The 17,042-nt window shown below is 40.1% G+C and overlaps 1 protein-coding gene across 7 annotated transcripts in view; it reads right to left on the reverse strand.

Moving 5' to 3' along the window:
* Positions 1-9,317: 9,317 nt before the first annotated feature.
* Positions 9,318-17,042, reverse strand: part of SUPT3H (SPT3 homolog, SAGA and STAGA complex component) — a 280,114-nt gene continuing 272,389 nt past the window's right edge. For 6 of the 7 annotated variants that reach the window (XM_064508310.1, XM_064508308.1, XM_064508309.1 and 3 more), the window contains one exon: positions 9,318-11,134. In XM_064508310.1, coding sequence (XP_064364380.1) covers positions 11,090-11,134 — 45 coding nt within the window. In that variant the 3' untranslated portion in view covers positions 9,318-11,089. The remainder of the gene's footprint in view (positions 11,135-17,042) is intronic. The other variant, XM_064508311.1, reaches the window with a different exon arrangement.

The following is a 17,042-nucleotide window of genomic DNA, read 5'->3' on the forward strand; positions in this document are numbered from 1 at the left end:
AAAAACTCAATTTCTTTGGTCTCTGCTTTGACGACCAGAGGGAAGTAGCAGACATCTTTGGGCAAGGTGCTTTGCTGGAATTAATGGCCAGGTGGGGGTTAATAGGCCACAGCTGCACCATGATCCCCAACTCCACCCCAAATTAATGATCTTCTGAGGACATATCCTTAAATTAGAGGAAATGACAGGTTTAAATTGGCATGTGCCACACACAGAGCAGTGGCAAGCCCAACAGTTAGTATAATTTTTAATATGGCCATAGAAAACACCTTTTTATACTAATAGAATAAATCATGTTCTCAACACCTGGAGTTTACACTAGCCAATCTGTAATAGCGTATTAATGCATAGCAGTTGCACATCCTGTTACAGAGCAGCAGTAAAATGGTGAGGGACCCAAGGGTAAGGGTATTAGCTCTCACTAGCACGACTCACTGAAGGTTGTAGATCACCACTCTCCAATACTGCGGCTGATTACCTCCAATCTCACACAACAGACCATTAACTTATTTTCCTTCCTGTATTTCCACTGGCTTTTCTTTTCCTTCATAATTTCCTTCTTCCTCCCAATCATGTAGACTTCAATTCAGTGAAACAGTCCTATTTCCAGCCTTCCTTTAAGAGCCTGCTTTAAGCACTGAAACCACGGCTAATTATACCAAATATCAAGCCCCTTCCATGCGGGATGGAGGCCACATGCTGCCCCTTCGCACATTTCCCGACTGTGGAGATGCGCTGGTGGCAGCCAGACCAGGTATCCGAGACGTACCGCAGCAGCCAGAACGGATTTGCTTGTGGGGGAAGAACAGGATTTTCTCCTGCTATCCCACATCTGCAGTGCGAGGGCAATTCTGAGCAGGGTTCACACAGAAGTAGGTGTTGAGAAAAATGGATTAATTCCTTCCTCTCAGAGGTACTGTTTCGAACTGCCGATGGAGCCAGGCAGACCTCAGTAAATTGGTTGTGCTCCGTGCACGTTTCCCAGCTCTCCTTTGAAGGCTGCGTTCTTACCTTCTTAAACCAAAGCCTGCAGAAGCTGGTGAGTCTAATGGGGGGGTTGTTCCAGATTTACAAACAACATTGGTCAAGAAAGCTCAAATATTAACCTAGGTTTGGTACCTTTAGTGTTCAGCAACAAGTCATGTATATGGAGAGGTGAAATTAGAGCCTATTTTGATAACTATGCTGGGCTTACATGAGACCACATTTTAGGTTTTTCCTTTCTATTGTGCAGAATATAAAAACTTCACCAAACTGCGGAGGGAACTCCGAGCCAGTAACTTGGTTCAGCAGGACTCAGGGTCTTCCTGAGCCACAAGAATATCAAGGGAAACAAAGCTGAGACTTGATGAAGCAGCTGCTCTGCTGCATTCATCCCTACCTGTTCAAGAAGAACCAAAGGTATTTTGCAAAGCTGCGTTAGACTGGGGCTCTGTCAGTTAGTTTTTCAGTCCAAGAGCTTTGCAAATTCCACAATGTCACATTTTCATTTGACTTTTGGGGCATATAGGCTCCTCACTATTATTATTTATAGGGGCTCCTCTTTATTATCATTATTATTTAAAAAAGATTGGCTCAACTAATTTATACCCATTATACAGCTAATTAATTGAGGCACTGAGAGGTCTGCATGGGAACGTAGGTTTCCAGAATCCCATTTCAGTGCTTTACTTTCAATATGTGTTGTTGAGAGGAAAAAAAGCATCCCTTTTCCTTAAAAAACAATAAAAGTAGCTATGCAGAATCAGATAGAATGCAAAATCAATATAATACAGAATAGAGCAGCCAGCAGCTGGAGAGGCAGCAGAAACCTTATTTCTAGAATTAGAGTGATATCACCAATGACGCTTTCAACAGGGAAGTAAACAGGAAAAGCTGAGTTGGCCAAAACTCCCTAAGAAACAGGGAGGGAAAAGTCCATGTTTACGAAATGGAAAAAGACGGACAAAGGCAGTACAGAGCTGAATGTTATTTTCAACATTCCCAAAAGGGGAAGAGACACAAGAAAGTAAAGACACAAGAAGACTTGAGGACTTTTTGAGAGAGATTTTTTTCTTTTTATTAGTGTTTCTTCTAAAATGGATTTAGAATCTGATTCCCTCTGTCTGCACAAGTCAAGGAGGGAAAGCATGAGTGCCTCATAAACATCTCTGCAGGCTGAAAGCTTTGATAGTAATCGTGTCTTTTTTCTTATTGCCATACCAAACCTCTATCCATTCTGAGTATGGTCAGGCATATTTCTGAAAACGAACTCCTTAGACCTACACTTACATTTATTGTCTCCACAATTTGATAGCTTGAATTCTCCCCAAACACAGTAGGATTATTCTCTTAATAGTTATAAATAGACTCACTGAATTTGGATGAAATATTCAATCAGGAACTGCCACAAAGAGGAAGATTTATTGGTTATCTAGGACCTGGTTCTGCAAACCAGATCAGTATGAAGTCACTGATAACAGGGAGGTTAATGGAGTATGGACAGCAGGGTTCTTCCTCCTATCCTATGAAAAATTGTCAGTATATATAAATTAGACAAATCTAGTGCTTCTGAGCAGAGCCTGAGCCTCTTGTCCTACTACAGCCTTAGCTACTTGACCAGAGATTTCACTTATCACTTTATCTGCTGTCAAATACAAATGGGACCTGCGAGAATGACTTGGTCACCATGGCTCGTGCTGCAGAACCACTGCTCAGTGCAGCAAGAAGCCAGCTCTCTCCTCCCAGATACGAAGTATTGCAAAATCACAGAACCACAGACTGGCTGAAGTTGGAATGGACCTCTGGAGATCATCTAGTCCAACCCTCCCACTCAAGCAGGGTCACCTACAGCCTGTTGCTCAGAATCTTGTCCAGGTGGCTTTTGAGTGTCTCCAAGGACAGAGACTCTAAAACGTATCCTCAGATCCCACTTCTCAGTTCCTACTTGACAAGAAGTTCTTTCTACCACGAAAGCAACAAGATACTGGCTTGGACTAGCAGAAAAACTGCAATCTGAATTAAGAAACTGTATAACCCATCCTACCACCTTCACGTAAACTCAGAGGTGTCCTGCACCTGCAGGCTCCCGGCTGCAGGTCTGGGAAACGAGCTGTTGGGGTTCGCTCTTGTTCCCACACAAGCCTCAAGAGCTCTCGCTTAATTTAGGGGAAACAAGACTCAAGCACTAATATGAGCACTTTCTTGAGAAAATGATGGCATCTTTTCTCCTGTAAGTTTGTGTATCTTCAGGATTCAAAACATGAGAGATGATTTTAGCCTTTTTCCCTATAAATTGCATGCAAATTCAGGGACTATCTCTGACCTTCCCAGGGAAGTTTAATAGTAATGTTTTTAGTATCCATAAATTTTGGGGTGTCACTTGCTAGTAAAAAGTTGGATAGGAAAAACAGGGGGAAATAGCCTATCCATATGAAAACAATAATCATGTAATATTTATTGTCTGGGATTGAAATGTTTCAAATATTCAAAGCAATAAAACATCAGGAAAAGCTAGACTTCCTGATGTAAAAAGACCATAAATTTCTCCCTTCATAAGACACAAGGAGGGGGAAAAAAATCAATGTGATATTTTATGCTAAAGAAAAAAAGAAAGAAAGAAAGAAAAAAAGCCTTAAATCTAAGTTCAAGCAGTAGAGAGCCCCCAGAGGGCACAATCCACTCACCTTTGGGAGTCTGAAGGAAGGAAATGGCAGCCAAGAGCACAACTCATGTATAATAAAATATAAGGAAATTTCAAACACAATTTGAGTGAGCAATGAGGTATCTCTGCAGTGTCCAACTCTGACAACTCCCTTCAACATTCAAGCGCTATAAAAATACCTGCTGTTGCCCTCAATGCATAAACTGGGGGCTTATTCCCAGCCCTTTGAGATCTCTCCCTTTCAAACTCCATTTTATTAGCTTTTAAAAATAAATAAATTAAACACGCTTGCAGATTCAGAAATGCCTTTTCCATACAGGAGGTTGGAGATGATTTTTGTAAAACTTTGTGAGGCTTCATGATCTCTTCAAGATCCACATGGTGGCATTAAACTGAGTGCAAGAGCAAAATGAGTAATGAAGAGAAAAGGAATCAAAGTTTACAGTCAAATCACTTTATGAAGTAAAAATTTTTATCTTTACAAAGATAAATCTGCTTTCATTGCAAAAAGGAGGAGAGATCAAAAGAGGGTCAAGTTTGCTTTTGGATTTGTAAAACCAGAGCTGTTTTGGGGGATTCAGCCTTCTGGAAAAATATGAATATATCTATATCTATATGTATTTTTGTTCTCCAAGCCTCTCCTGCTTACCAGTGAATATGGTTCTACTAGCAATCTCTTTAACTGTTGCAGGAATTTAGTCCTGTCTTTAGGACTACTGAGAAAACAGGCTAAGAAACAAAATCCTTTCAAAGTGCGCAACGCAAACACATACCAAAGGGACTACAGAACAAACCTCAACAAAATAAAAAAACATATAGAGCATCATCTAGAAGCCCAACTTCAACATTGTAAAAATACATATAAAAATAAGTAAAAATACATATAAAACGAGCCATGGCAAAAACTGAAATTGTTTGGAATCTAGTCAGAAATTCACATTTTATCGTCACTACTGTAACACTGGGAAGACTACAACTTGCATCCATGGCAAGCCCTCCTACCACAGTCAACAGCCAGCTCTTTACTTCTTCTCATTTATTTGGATCCCAAAACAAGACCAAGTTCCTACATGGGCCGTTTCACACATAGTGGGATATAGTCCTCTGCTTCATAGAGACAAGTACTGTCCAAACAGGTTTAACGGGGCGAATCGGAACATAGCGACTAACCCATATTTACTGTTCCGGAGTCTTGCAGAGCCACCTTCATTCTTCTCCCATTAATGTTTGCATGGATGGAGCGTGGCCACTGCCATTTCCTGGATGCTTTTGTTGTAGGACAATATTCATAGGCTCTGTCTTGGCTGGACACATCAACTGAGCAACGCAGTCTAGCTCAGGTAGCTCCACCTGTGCTGGTAGCATGACTAAAAGTCATGGACCTGAAATATATGTTACGAAATACATTTGCCTTTAAAATGTAATAGTTTTTTACTGTGCAGAAGTAACAGCTGCAGAAGGACAGAAAGCTGTTTACCACTGTATTGACTCTGAAACCTAACCACATATGAGGAACAAATATTCTTAACCATTTCGCTGCCACACACATGAGCACAAAGCTCTCATCCATCACTGCAGAAAGCACCCAAAGTGTGGAAATAATCATGAAGTCATTCCCAAATAAGAAAACAGGTATTTTCTAAAGTGACATCTAGCTCAGTCCAGTCAGAATAACTTCATTTTATTTTATCTTACCTTGGAATCCACCACATTGCACTTCTTGATCTTCTACTGGAGGAATCTGTCATGTTTTTCCTCCCGGGCTTGTGCCTAATTTGCACAGTGAGGAGACAAGTGGGATGAATATGAGTTTGAGGGATGCCTTAAGGCTGACCTCAGCTGTTAGCTGTAGGAGTTCAAGCTCTACAGAAGCCATAAATCAATTTTGCCACCATCCCAAAAAAGCTGAATAAGAGCAGCACCTTCTGCAGAAAATTTAACTTTCGAAGACATCCTTTCCCAGGTGCTAAAAGCACCCCTTAATAATTGCTTCAATTTATTTGTGTTCTGTCTACACCAAATTCTGCTGCAAAGTGAAAATATAGGACCAACATAATTTTGATAACATTCCAAAACTGAGAAATATAAATTCTTTTAATAGTAAAATAAGGACAAGGTAACATGGAGAACACTAGAGAGATCATGTCTAATTTATGGAAATCAGGTATTTGAAGCTACAGCACAACTTGTGCAAGCACAGCAGATTTCAGCTCCGATGATCAGCAGATACCTGACAACCTGAGCAAGGCAGTTTGGGGACAAATCCTCAGCTGGGACCGTGCTTCTACAGAAGTCTCACTTCTTCCACGGTGATGTTTCAGATTTGTTTTCACCTACGCTTGACACTTGGTTGCTACCATTTCATTTGCAGATCTGAAGAAATCATGGCAGTACAAGAAATGCAATGGTTCCTTTGTGTTTTTTTTGATTATTTTATTTTGCAGAACAGTTAAATACTTATGGAAATGAGAGTTTAACAGAACTGGTTTGAGCCAACTTGCTTTATTGACTCCACTAAATCTAAATTTAAATCCCGTTACAGCTTCAGGTATCTAACACCTTCTGTCCTTCCAGATGTCGCTATGGGCTGTAGAACAGCCACCACATCTCAGTGGCACCCTGTTAGATTCATTCATCAGACCCAGCTCATTTATTAAAAGTTCACAGTTTGCTTTACCTTTGTGAACACCCATCTCAATTGCTGCCCCATTTAAAAGAGGGCATTCATGTTTCTTAATTGTACTTCTACTATTATTTCCTGCAGGTCTTGCGCACTAAAGAAAGGCAGGTTGGCAGGTGACCAAGGTAAGATCCCTCTGGCAGTGCAGAAGTAGGGTATTTTAGTATAGCCTTCATGGTAATTCCTGATGCAGTTGTCCAGCACAGTGAGAAGGGACAGTGTCCCTCCGTCCCTGTTTTGGTGGGATGTAATGCTTATGTTTCTGCACGGGGTTGTTCAGGGGCTGTGGCACACTTCAGCAGGAAGGTTTTTATGTGCTGAGCCCTGGATTACATCCAAATTGAACAATTACATCCTTCCTTGCCAAATTTCTCTCATCGATCCAGTTGGATACCATTTTTGCCACTTTCTGTCCTAAACTGCGGGGCAGGATTACACACTTTCTGATATGCCTGCTGGAAAGGGGAGATGACTCAGAGGTGAGGCCATCAGTATGGACCGGGGAAATCCAGGTTTTCTGAGCCATCCTGGGTTTCCCAACACGGGGCCAGGCATTCAGCCTTTCTGTGCCTCAAAAGAAATGGAGATAACGACATTTTATTACTTCATAGCAGCGCTGTGGGCATAAATACACAGAAGATTGTGAGGTGCTCAGATATTACAGTAATGAAAGTCATATAAAGACCAGAGATTGACAGGTCACATCTTCACAAAATCGGTAAGAAAATCTGCAAAGCATCTGGATGAAGAGGGCTGAAGAAATACAAGGATATTGGGATAAGACTCTTGTGCCAATATTTGTCTGATAGGAATTAAGATGAATTATCAATCATAAATATAGAAGACAGCTACAAAATGTAAAGTGAAACTGTATTATTATAATTTTAGTTTCTGATTTTCCCTATTTATCTTTCCAGTTCTCTTCCATTACTAATCTATCTTGTTGAGCAAAAATAGCATATAAGTATAGTGCAGCTTGATTACTGAGAATGGCTATTAATGTAGTGTTTCAGAGTGCTCTCTAGACAGTTAAAAGGCTTTTAACAGTAAAATATGAAGGTTTCCTTCAAATTTGCAGTCATCTGCCCTTTAAAAGTTTGTTTCAGTTGCCAACATTTCAGTGATTTATGGATGTTAAAGTATCTGATTTTTGTCTCCCCACAATAGATGAGAGCTGTTTTTCTTATTATTTTTTAAACGCAATGTCATTATCTTAAGCAGAAGAAAAAAAAGTTAGGAGCTACATTTGAAGACACTGCTTTTAAAATATTTTTAAGGCATCTGGCCTTATTTAAACCATCAAATTTACATTCAATTCCTTCAGGGATGGCTCTGTTGCTTTGAGCTGGCTCCATGCCCTCCGAATAAAGCCCTGGATTTAATGCATGCCACCACGTTTCACTAGCTGCACTGCTGCTCCGTACGGATATATAGTAGAGGTATAAAAAGACTAACCTTGGACAAGATGATTCACTTAGGCAAAAAAAAAAAACAAAACCCAAACCTGTAACAGTATAAGTTTCAACTGGAGGTTAGACTTGTGACAAATGTCACTATCTATTTATTCCTAAATTATTAGTAGAAGTGTTTATGTACTATGAAACGTTCTGTACGAGCTAGGCAGGAAACTATAAAATATTTTATGAGATCTACACATGGCTGATGGCAGAACGTTAATACAATGCTAAGGTTCATCTAAACTCAAGAAGTGCCAGAAAACACTTTCTCTCTTTTTTTTTTTTTTCAGTGCAATCCTCACTTGACAAAGAGAACCGTATTCTGAAAATGTGGGGAGGCCAAACGGTGTAACATGGGGACCCTCTCCAGGGAACGGTGGAGCACCCACAGCTTTGCCTGCCTTCCAGCTGATGGCAAAAGCCCTGGAAAGGTGCCGAGAAAAGCCCAGCGACGGGCAGGTCGATCGGTAGGGGAAACCAGATGGTCCCCAATTAAAGATCTGCTTTGTGCTCCAGGACCTCCTTTACCTCTAACGGTCTGGAGCTGAATTATTATTCCTCTTTTGCAGATGGCTAAGAATGAGAAACTGAAAAACGAGGTAACATATCCACGCAGCAGGTGAGATGTTGAACTGGGAGTAAAACTCCTGCTCCCGTCACTGTTAGACAACCTTGTTCCTACCAAAATTCGTCCGGTTTCCACTTACTCAAGTCACTGACAGCAGGTTAAATAATCTGCATTAACTGATTCAGTTATTACTAAATCTGTAATAAGGATCAGAAGTATTGACCAGATGGCATTACACAAACACAAAGCTGTTAGTACACATTAATTCAGTCTCATTTTTACACATACTATAAATAAAAACATTTAAGGTAAAATGTATATCACCTTACACACGTATCTCAGCTTCTACAGCATCTGAAGTGTTGTTAAGACAAACTGCACATGCAGCATAAGTCTTACGTGTCTCATTTAGGTTTTAAACAGAATTAAAGAAAGAAAACTGTGAAGATGAGAAAAAGGTATTACTTCCCAACATAAGAATAACTGGGTTTGTCCAAGACAGGGAGACACAACCCACCTTGTTTTACTCTAAATTCAGCTCACTGACTTATGTAGAGAAGTGAAAGGTTATTATATGGGTTTACTGGGCAAACCCAGATTTTATAAATAATTGCCTGTCAGACTGTTCAAGATAGACAAACACACAGCAGACCAACAAAAACACGATCTGTCATATTTGTGAGAGAAATGTATGTTGAGTCTTCATTCTCTGGGACTTTAAGTAGAGCAGTAAAAAATAAGTGCTGGTATTTTTCCTGCTTATGCATATTTTAAAACGTAAAATCTGGGAGAGATACAGCTACAGAAGGAATTTTGATTCCAGTACCCAGCGCCTGAAATGGTTTCTTCTGTCTATACGCCTGCAGATCGAAACCAAATACAATAAATACTGGTGTCCTTCTAAAAAGTCTGGATGTTTACAGCAAGCATATAATTTTCCATGATTAAGGACGCCAACAAAAATAGGAATGATGATAAAAAGAAAAGTTTAATCATACATTTCAACAAGCACAGATGGAACATCAGAAAACTCCCCCCCCCCCCATTTAATATACTGCATTGTACACATTACTTTTAGTCCTTTACACATAGATTACTTCCAGAAAACGGAACTGTAAGCAGGTAAAAGATAAAAGCAATTTATGAATGGCAGAAATACCTGATGTACAAAGTTCACATTTACAATATTTTGGTTACAAGGGAAAGAGACGTTTTTCTGATCATTGAAAAAATATATATATTTTAAAGTTTTCACAAGCAGGTCCAGGAAAGCAGGACAACCAGACCACTTATAAATGACTTCAACAGCATGTAGGAGAAGCGGGAGCAGAAGTGAAGACCTCCCATACTAAGCACAAAGGAGGAGGATGGCTGCACTATATAAAAGCACTATGTTGATCTCCTCTGGATCCCTTGAGTGCTCTGCCTCAATTTGAGGTTTAAGTCAGATTTTAAGCCTGCACTAAGAGCTGCTAAAGGGGGCCCCTGGGCCGGTGGGATACCACAGGGACATGGGCAGTAAATGCCGGTAGATCCTGAGGAAGGGCTGAAGCATAAGCCCTTTTCTCTCGTCAAGCATCATCGTGGTTAGCTCTATATTTGTACAGTTTTTATGGGAAGAAATGAATGTGTTTGCGAGGAGAGCGAAGGCTGGAGGAGCCGGGGAATGGGAACAACCGTAGAGGGAGGGACTGAGATTTACAGAAGAAATCTGCAAACAAACACAGTGGACTAAAATATCAAAAGGCAAAAAAAGGAGCCCATTTCTTCTTCAAGCAAATCCAACAGCAGCGCTGCCTTCATCAACAACAGAGACAACATCTGTTTCCTGCAGCAAACACTTAAGCAAGTATATAACTTTAAGCCTTTGACTAGAGGCACTGGGATAGACAGGGCTATTCAGATACTTAAGGCTACCCTTTCCGAACAGGGGCCCAATTCAGCACCAAATCACTGCACTTCTCTTGACTCGGGAGAGAGATGGCTTGAGAGGAATGGAATGAAAATAGACGTGTTAATATGAAGAATTTGGGACTCAGTATTTAGCCTATCCCTGTGTCTCTAAAAAAGCAGTCTTCACCTGATAAAGTATCATTTATCTGAGCTTTTCTCTGAGGAAAAAAAAAAAAACCTTTGGCTCTGAACTTGGTATCAAAAAGCCCCTTACTGGATCAGACTGGGTTATGCTGTTTAAACGCTACCTAAAAATAACCCGAGAGAAATCGATGGAAAACAGGGCTGTTTTTCCTCTCTATCTTTTTTTTTTTTAATCACAGGGAAAGACTATACAGCCCGTTCCATCTTTGGCCTCTTTCTACCCCATCCTGCTGTACAAAACAGCCCTCCTGCACTTAAATAAAAACGACCCCGTGCCGGAGCAGCGGGCTGACAGCAGCAAGCCCACTGCAGCTCCCAAAACCGGGCAATCTGCATTCCTGTCCACCTACACGCTATCCCAAACATCCTGCCATTAATTAGCTAAGCGTTCCAGCTAGTAAACAAGAATAACGATTGAGGGGGCTGGAAAAAAAGAGACAGAGGCAGCCAGCAGATAGTCACAACAAACCAGCCCACTCGCCGGTGCGCGGAGCCGTCAGAGCTCCTGGGGTTTTTTTGTTTTGGGTTTTTTTATTTTGTTTGGTTTTGTTTTTTCCTTCCATGGAGGGGAAAAGAAAATCACCTTAATATAACACTGTCTTTCCTGTCGCTGAGGCCACATCCATATTAGCAGGCTAGGAAAGTCATCCCGTTTCGGCGGTAGGCACTCTGTCAAAGAAAGAGAAAATCTGCAATGAATTATCACATCAGCTCAAACAAGGGAAGAAGGCAGAGAGAAAGGCAAGGCTTGCTTCCTGTTTTGCCAGCTATTCTGGCTGCAATCTAATAGCGGGCTTAATCCGAACATTTCTGGTGGGGAAGCTATAAGCGACCGCTTTGTCTATTAAAAAATCAGTGTGGTTAACAAGTGGTTAGGGACTCTATTTCAGGAGCACGGGAGATATGCAAAAATGCAACGTCCTATTTTGCTAATTGCCTGCAAAATAGATGAGGCCAAAAATACACTATTATGCTGAATCTGTTTGTCCTTTATAAGCATGTGTTCTCTATTCACTACGCTCAGGAATCGCTTCTAACCTAAATATCTTAATAGTCTATAAATTACTGAATCATTACAGTTTTTCCAAACCTAATTTATAGTCTGGGCCAAAAGCTATGTAAACAGACACTGGTATAATCCCCTGCCTCCCACCCCAACCAAATTAATCTTAAAGAAGCTCTGGTCAGTGCAAAATAATTTGATATCCCATATATTGTAAGCTGGGATCAAGTGTTTTCCATGATAAAGAAAAAGAAGAGTTAAATAGTATTTGAGAAAAGAATTTTACAAGATACTGTGACATTGTCTCTCTAAAATAACTTTCATGCATTTTTAACATCTCCTTCTGAATCAATATAGGAAGCTATGGGTTTTTTTTATCCAGGAACACTGAAAACCCTGTATTTTAAGGGGATAGTCTCAGTTAAAAAATGCATTGCTAAGAATATTTTTACACATTAATAAGAACTTCAAAATTTCCATTTTGGAGGACTTTAAATACTTTTCCTCCTTTTGGTTCACCTTCAGTAGTCATTCAGTTTTGCAAATGAAAATATGTTTATATTTTATTTCATTACAGCTAGCGCTTCATCAGATTTATTTTCTGCCTCTTATGTTTGAGCTCTTGGGAAGTGGCGCATATAACTACCATGTTTAGTTACCCTGTACCAATTTCCAAATTAATTTTAGTGAGATTGATTTCTCCTCCTTTAAACTAGAAGAGTATCATTAAAACAGAGCAAAGGATAACCTCAAACAACTTTGCATATAAATAGCATTTATACTGAATACCAAGGAAATAGTTTCAAAGACAGCAAACATATTCAGAGAGACATTTACGGACTCTGAATATGCAAAAGGAAATAGGTACAAGATGTTTATTATAGCATCCTTTACATTAACACCATACTTCAGTGTCTAGATCTAGCAGCATATGGTATTAAAGTCAAAGAGCAGCATATCAGCTCTGTGATATATAGCCAGTCATCGGACATGACAGTATCACCGCAAACAAAAAAATCCAGAGACTCTATACCCAAACACAAAATACACCAAAACAGACTAGCCAATAATTTTGAAAGGATCCAATATATTCCCACAACCGCACGCAGCAAGTCCAAGGGAGTGTGGATCCGCAGCTTGCCCAAAGCATTACGGCTGGCATCTGGAAGCCTATGCAGAAGCAATGGTTTTAGCTCTTTGACCCTGATATTTTTACAGAGCTTTATAACCAGATTGACAACCCTTAACACATAAATAAAATATCCGGGGCTATTGTGCAGGTTACACGGAGCTAAACGAACCCGAGTCTAAACTTGGATTCACATTAAAGATAAAAGGTTGAATCTTGCGAAAGGAACTGTGGTTGCACAGCAAGGTTGGGCTTGGCTGGGCTCACCTGGGAAATAACCGAGTTTAAAATTTTCCAGCACGGGCAATATTACATAGTTAGCTATATCCCTGGAAAGGTCATGTTAGAAGGAAGTTTCAGAGCAGGGAGGTTAACACCTTCAGAAAGGTGGGCACACCCACCAGGCTATAGTTAGCAATATATTGTAGCTAGTGTGGCTATAGTTAGGACTGAAAACTATTTCCTACTTAACTCCCTGTTTCACATACTTCTAACTTTCTGAAACATTTGCCCTTGGGCTGAAATTTCCTTTGCTTTAATCTCTGCCCGAAGTTCAATTTCTTTGGAAAGGACCAAGAGAATTCCTTAAGCCATTTTGAAGTTCAGCAATAATGAAAACAACACACTTCTCCTTCCCAGCCAAAGAAAGAGAGTGATTCTGATATATGCATATTTTATTATGGAATTTAGTCATAAATTGAAGCATTTTACCTGGAAACAGACTTTACCTTCAAACTTTGCTTAAAGGTAGCTGTTTTGAAAATCAGTACTTCACAGCAGCTTGATTCATCCTGTTCCATAACAAGGTAACAGCTCTATTTCTGATACATTACTAGATAATAAAGCTTTAGCCTCCAAAATACCCTAATGCATAGCAAAAATAGTTTACACTTCTCCCATAGTCCTGAGTTACGACATTTATCTTAAAGATATATACAGCTGAATTCATGATACTAAAAGACGTATCATTACATGCCAAGAGCTGCAAAAAGGAACCGCAAGATGTTCTTCATAAAACTTGTATATGTAGGTGCACTTGCAAGAGAGAGAGCGTGCATATATGTAACAGTCATTTACTGTGGTTTGATATAGTGTAAAGAGTTTGAATGAGATTTTTTAGGTGCTTTTTCCCACTTCGGCAGTATCCAGTTCTATATAAATGACTGTTTGGCTCAGAAGTACAGATAGAGGATAATGCAGACTCTTGATGTGGGATGAAAATGGCAGGCCATAGCCATATCCGTTTTGCTGGTACATAATGTCTGCATTTCATGTCTCCTGACAGTGCAATGTCAGGAGATATCAAAGGCCGATGGTCCCTGCTGGAGCCCCATGTGGCAAAGTGTCTACTGGATCCAAGTTTTCTGTGCTCCTTCTCAAAATTTACCATCTACCAGCCTGCCACCGTCCCTGGTATGGGCCCAACTAGTGAAGTGACCACCTTGGCATTTATAAAAATGAGGAAATTTTTACACATGAGAAATCCCCTAGCTTGGTACAAATCACACAGTTCATCTTCCCAAAACAAATTCCATTCCATGCTATGAAAAGGCGATATAACCTGATTTGATCAAGCTGGCTCTTGCAGAACCTCTTCCTGATCCTTGTGCTCATACAGTAAGATTGTACATCCTCTGTTCTGACCTTGCTAAAGGTGAGATAATAGATTGCTCCTATCCCTAACCAGATCCTAAGCAGGCTGGACCAAACTGAAAGCAGCTACGTGACCCTTCATCCTGCCTTCTTTCCCCAGTCTGCTCTTGCCGTGTCCTCCCATTTAGGGGAAAGGCATGGATAATTTTGCTGTTAAGTACTCTGCCTGCTCATGTAGTCACTACGTGGAGGCATTTTTTCATCTCTTTAAGACAACTGGCTGAACCTTCTCCTGGTTTTGCCATTTGCAAGTAACACAGCAACCCCAAATTCACGTCAGTTACGCCTTAGGCACTGCATTATTCAATGCATCCTTTCTCTGCTCACTGCACCCAAAGGTAAAAAAGTTGTGCCTTTAAATTATCAAAGCACACTGGATTCTGATCTAAAAATCTCCTTCTCTGTGAATGTGATCATTATTTAGTAAGGGGGGGGGGGATCATTCCCCCCCCAACAGTCTGAGAGGAGGTATAGTGAAGCAGAAATGAAGAGCAATGTTCGCCTCTGCCAGTCATCTAAAAGCAAGATCACGCTTTACCCTTGGTTTGGATGACAACAGGGAAAACTAACAGCTTAAAAAGGCAATCTTCTTAAGAGCTCTGGAATAAAAGGCCTTGGTCAAGTAATTCCTCAAATTTCACAGAAAAGTCATCCATTCACTACTCCCTCTTTTGTCCTGTCTCTCTCCTGTAGTGGTAGCATGATGTAGCATGTGATGAAAGACCAAGAAGAACTGCTCCATGAAGAGGGCAGCAAAACTCCTGTCCCTACAGTGGGTCACACAAAATGAAACAGAGTTTACTGAAGAGTTAATAGGGCCAATTTATTGGGCAGAACATCACATGTTTCTTAACACAGATATACTGAAGCTGTGATTTACAGAAACAAGCCCAAGCCAAACCCAAAGACTTGAGTATTCCTCAATCTGGGAACATATCAGATTTGAAAACAGAGACTTCTGAACAGGTACCTTAGCTAGAAATGGTTTCCAGTTAACAATTTATAGTAGTGCATAACTTACTTCACAGCTGTAACATGATGAGAAAGAATAATTTTGGCAAGAGAAAGAAACAGCTGTGATTTTTGAGTGGGCTGATGTGAGTTAAATTCTTATTTGGGATAAAATCTGGAAAGTCTAGGGTAAAACATCTCCAACGGACATCCTAGACACTAAAATTTATTAGGCCAAATCCTCAGCTGGGTTAATTCTGCAGTTCTGCTTACTTTAAAGGTGAGATACAATTTCATGTCACTGGAGAATATGGTCTGTTGTATCATTTAAAGACGGTAAATCTTGAATTATAGGTCCCATATAAGCAAGTTACAGAACAGCATTTTTAAAAGTCTCAATCTGCCTTTCTTGTTACCCTTGTGTATGTGTGTGGGCAAGTGGTTTAATTACAATGCATAAAGTGGAATGGCAGACAGAGACATCAAAATCAAAGAGGAAATCCTGGCTGAACTTCATTAGCAAACATAAATACAAATAGGCACATTTTGTTTGTGACATGCCACGGTCCTTTCCTCCTGTGGTAATTTTGCTCTATTCTCTGATATTTGCATAAATGTAAATTGAACCATATGACATGACTGGGCTTATGACAGGGGAATCATATGCAAAACTTGTTTTCATTAAACAATTCTCTTCATGCAGTCCTACAATGTTACTGTGAAAATCAGGGAGGATTAGATCTCAGACAGTGAAAGCCTTTATTTAAGAACAGTGGAGGGAGCCCTGCCCTTTAAATAAGAGACATTCTTGGATCAGACACTGGCTGGCAGGATGGAAAAAAGGATGTAGCATTGACTTTCATTCCATTCCAAATAACCTGGAACCCATAAAACACAAAGATTCTCTAATTTTAAATCTGCTCCCTTTCTCCCTGTTTGTTCTTTCCATTTTATTTGTGGAATGTTAACTTTGAAATTTCATTAGCCCCCATAATATCAAACGAGTCATTCTGGACCGATTCGTAGTTCTTTGTACATGAAAACATCGACATAAAAAACCCTGTGATTAAAAGGTTGCTCTTCTAATTTTCCCAGCCTGCACAGGCAAACCACATGCAAAGAAGTGTCAGCTTATTTAGAGATTAAAATAATAATTAGTTTAGGAGGCAAAGTATAAGCAACATTGTTTGAAAAAGAAAATCCATATGTTGTTTAGAATTAGCTGCTTCTGTTTAGGTCTAAATAAACTTATGTGGATATAACCTCTCTTTATTAAAAGTACATACATGTTACAAAAGAAATATAATGCATAATTCTTCCTCTCCAATTTAAGACAATAGCATGGAAGGCTCCAGTTCTGCAAACCCATCTTTAATCAGTAGCCAAAGCACAGATGTCTGATATTATTCACAGAACGAGGGAATGTTTTATGTATTTAATGTCTAGTATATGGCTAATGATGAATAACAAATCCCATATTTATATGTGTAAACACACAGGCTTAGCAGGCTACAAACTTGGGCTACGCACCAAATGATGTCCTCCGCTGTATTCACAAATTCTCACAAATTTCATTTATGGCGGGGCCAAACTGATGCGCTGACAGCTATAACATTCACTTATCCACAGGGCAATGATCACTGTGGAAGCGAAACCGCATTTGTGCTTAAGCTAGTCCCCGAGGAACCGCAGTTAGGTGTAAGAAACACGAACACTAATTTTATTACTCGGGTTTGTTCCCCGAGTCTTCAGCTAGGTAAGACCCAACCATGGCACGACGGGAATACCTGTCCTCTAGGAAGGGCGCCAAGATCACCAGCACCTTCCTGCAGGCAACCGCAAGCATCAAGCCCTGATAAAA

This window comes from Dromaius novaehollandiae, chromosome 3, assembly GCF_036370855.1.
Source record: "Dromaius novaehollandiae isolate bDroNov1 chromosome 3, bDroNov1.hap1, whole genome shotgun sequence".
Classification (NCBI taxonomy): Eukaryota; Metazoa; Chordata; class Aves; order Casuariiformes; family Dromaiidae; genus Dromaius; species Dromaius novaehollandiae.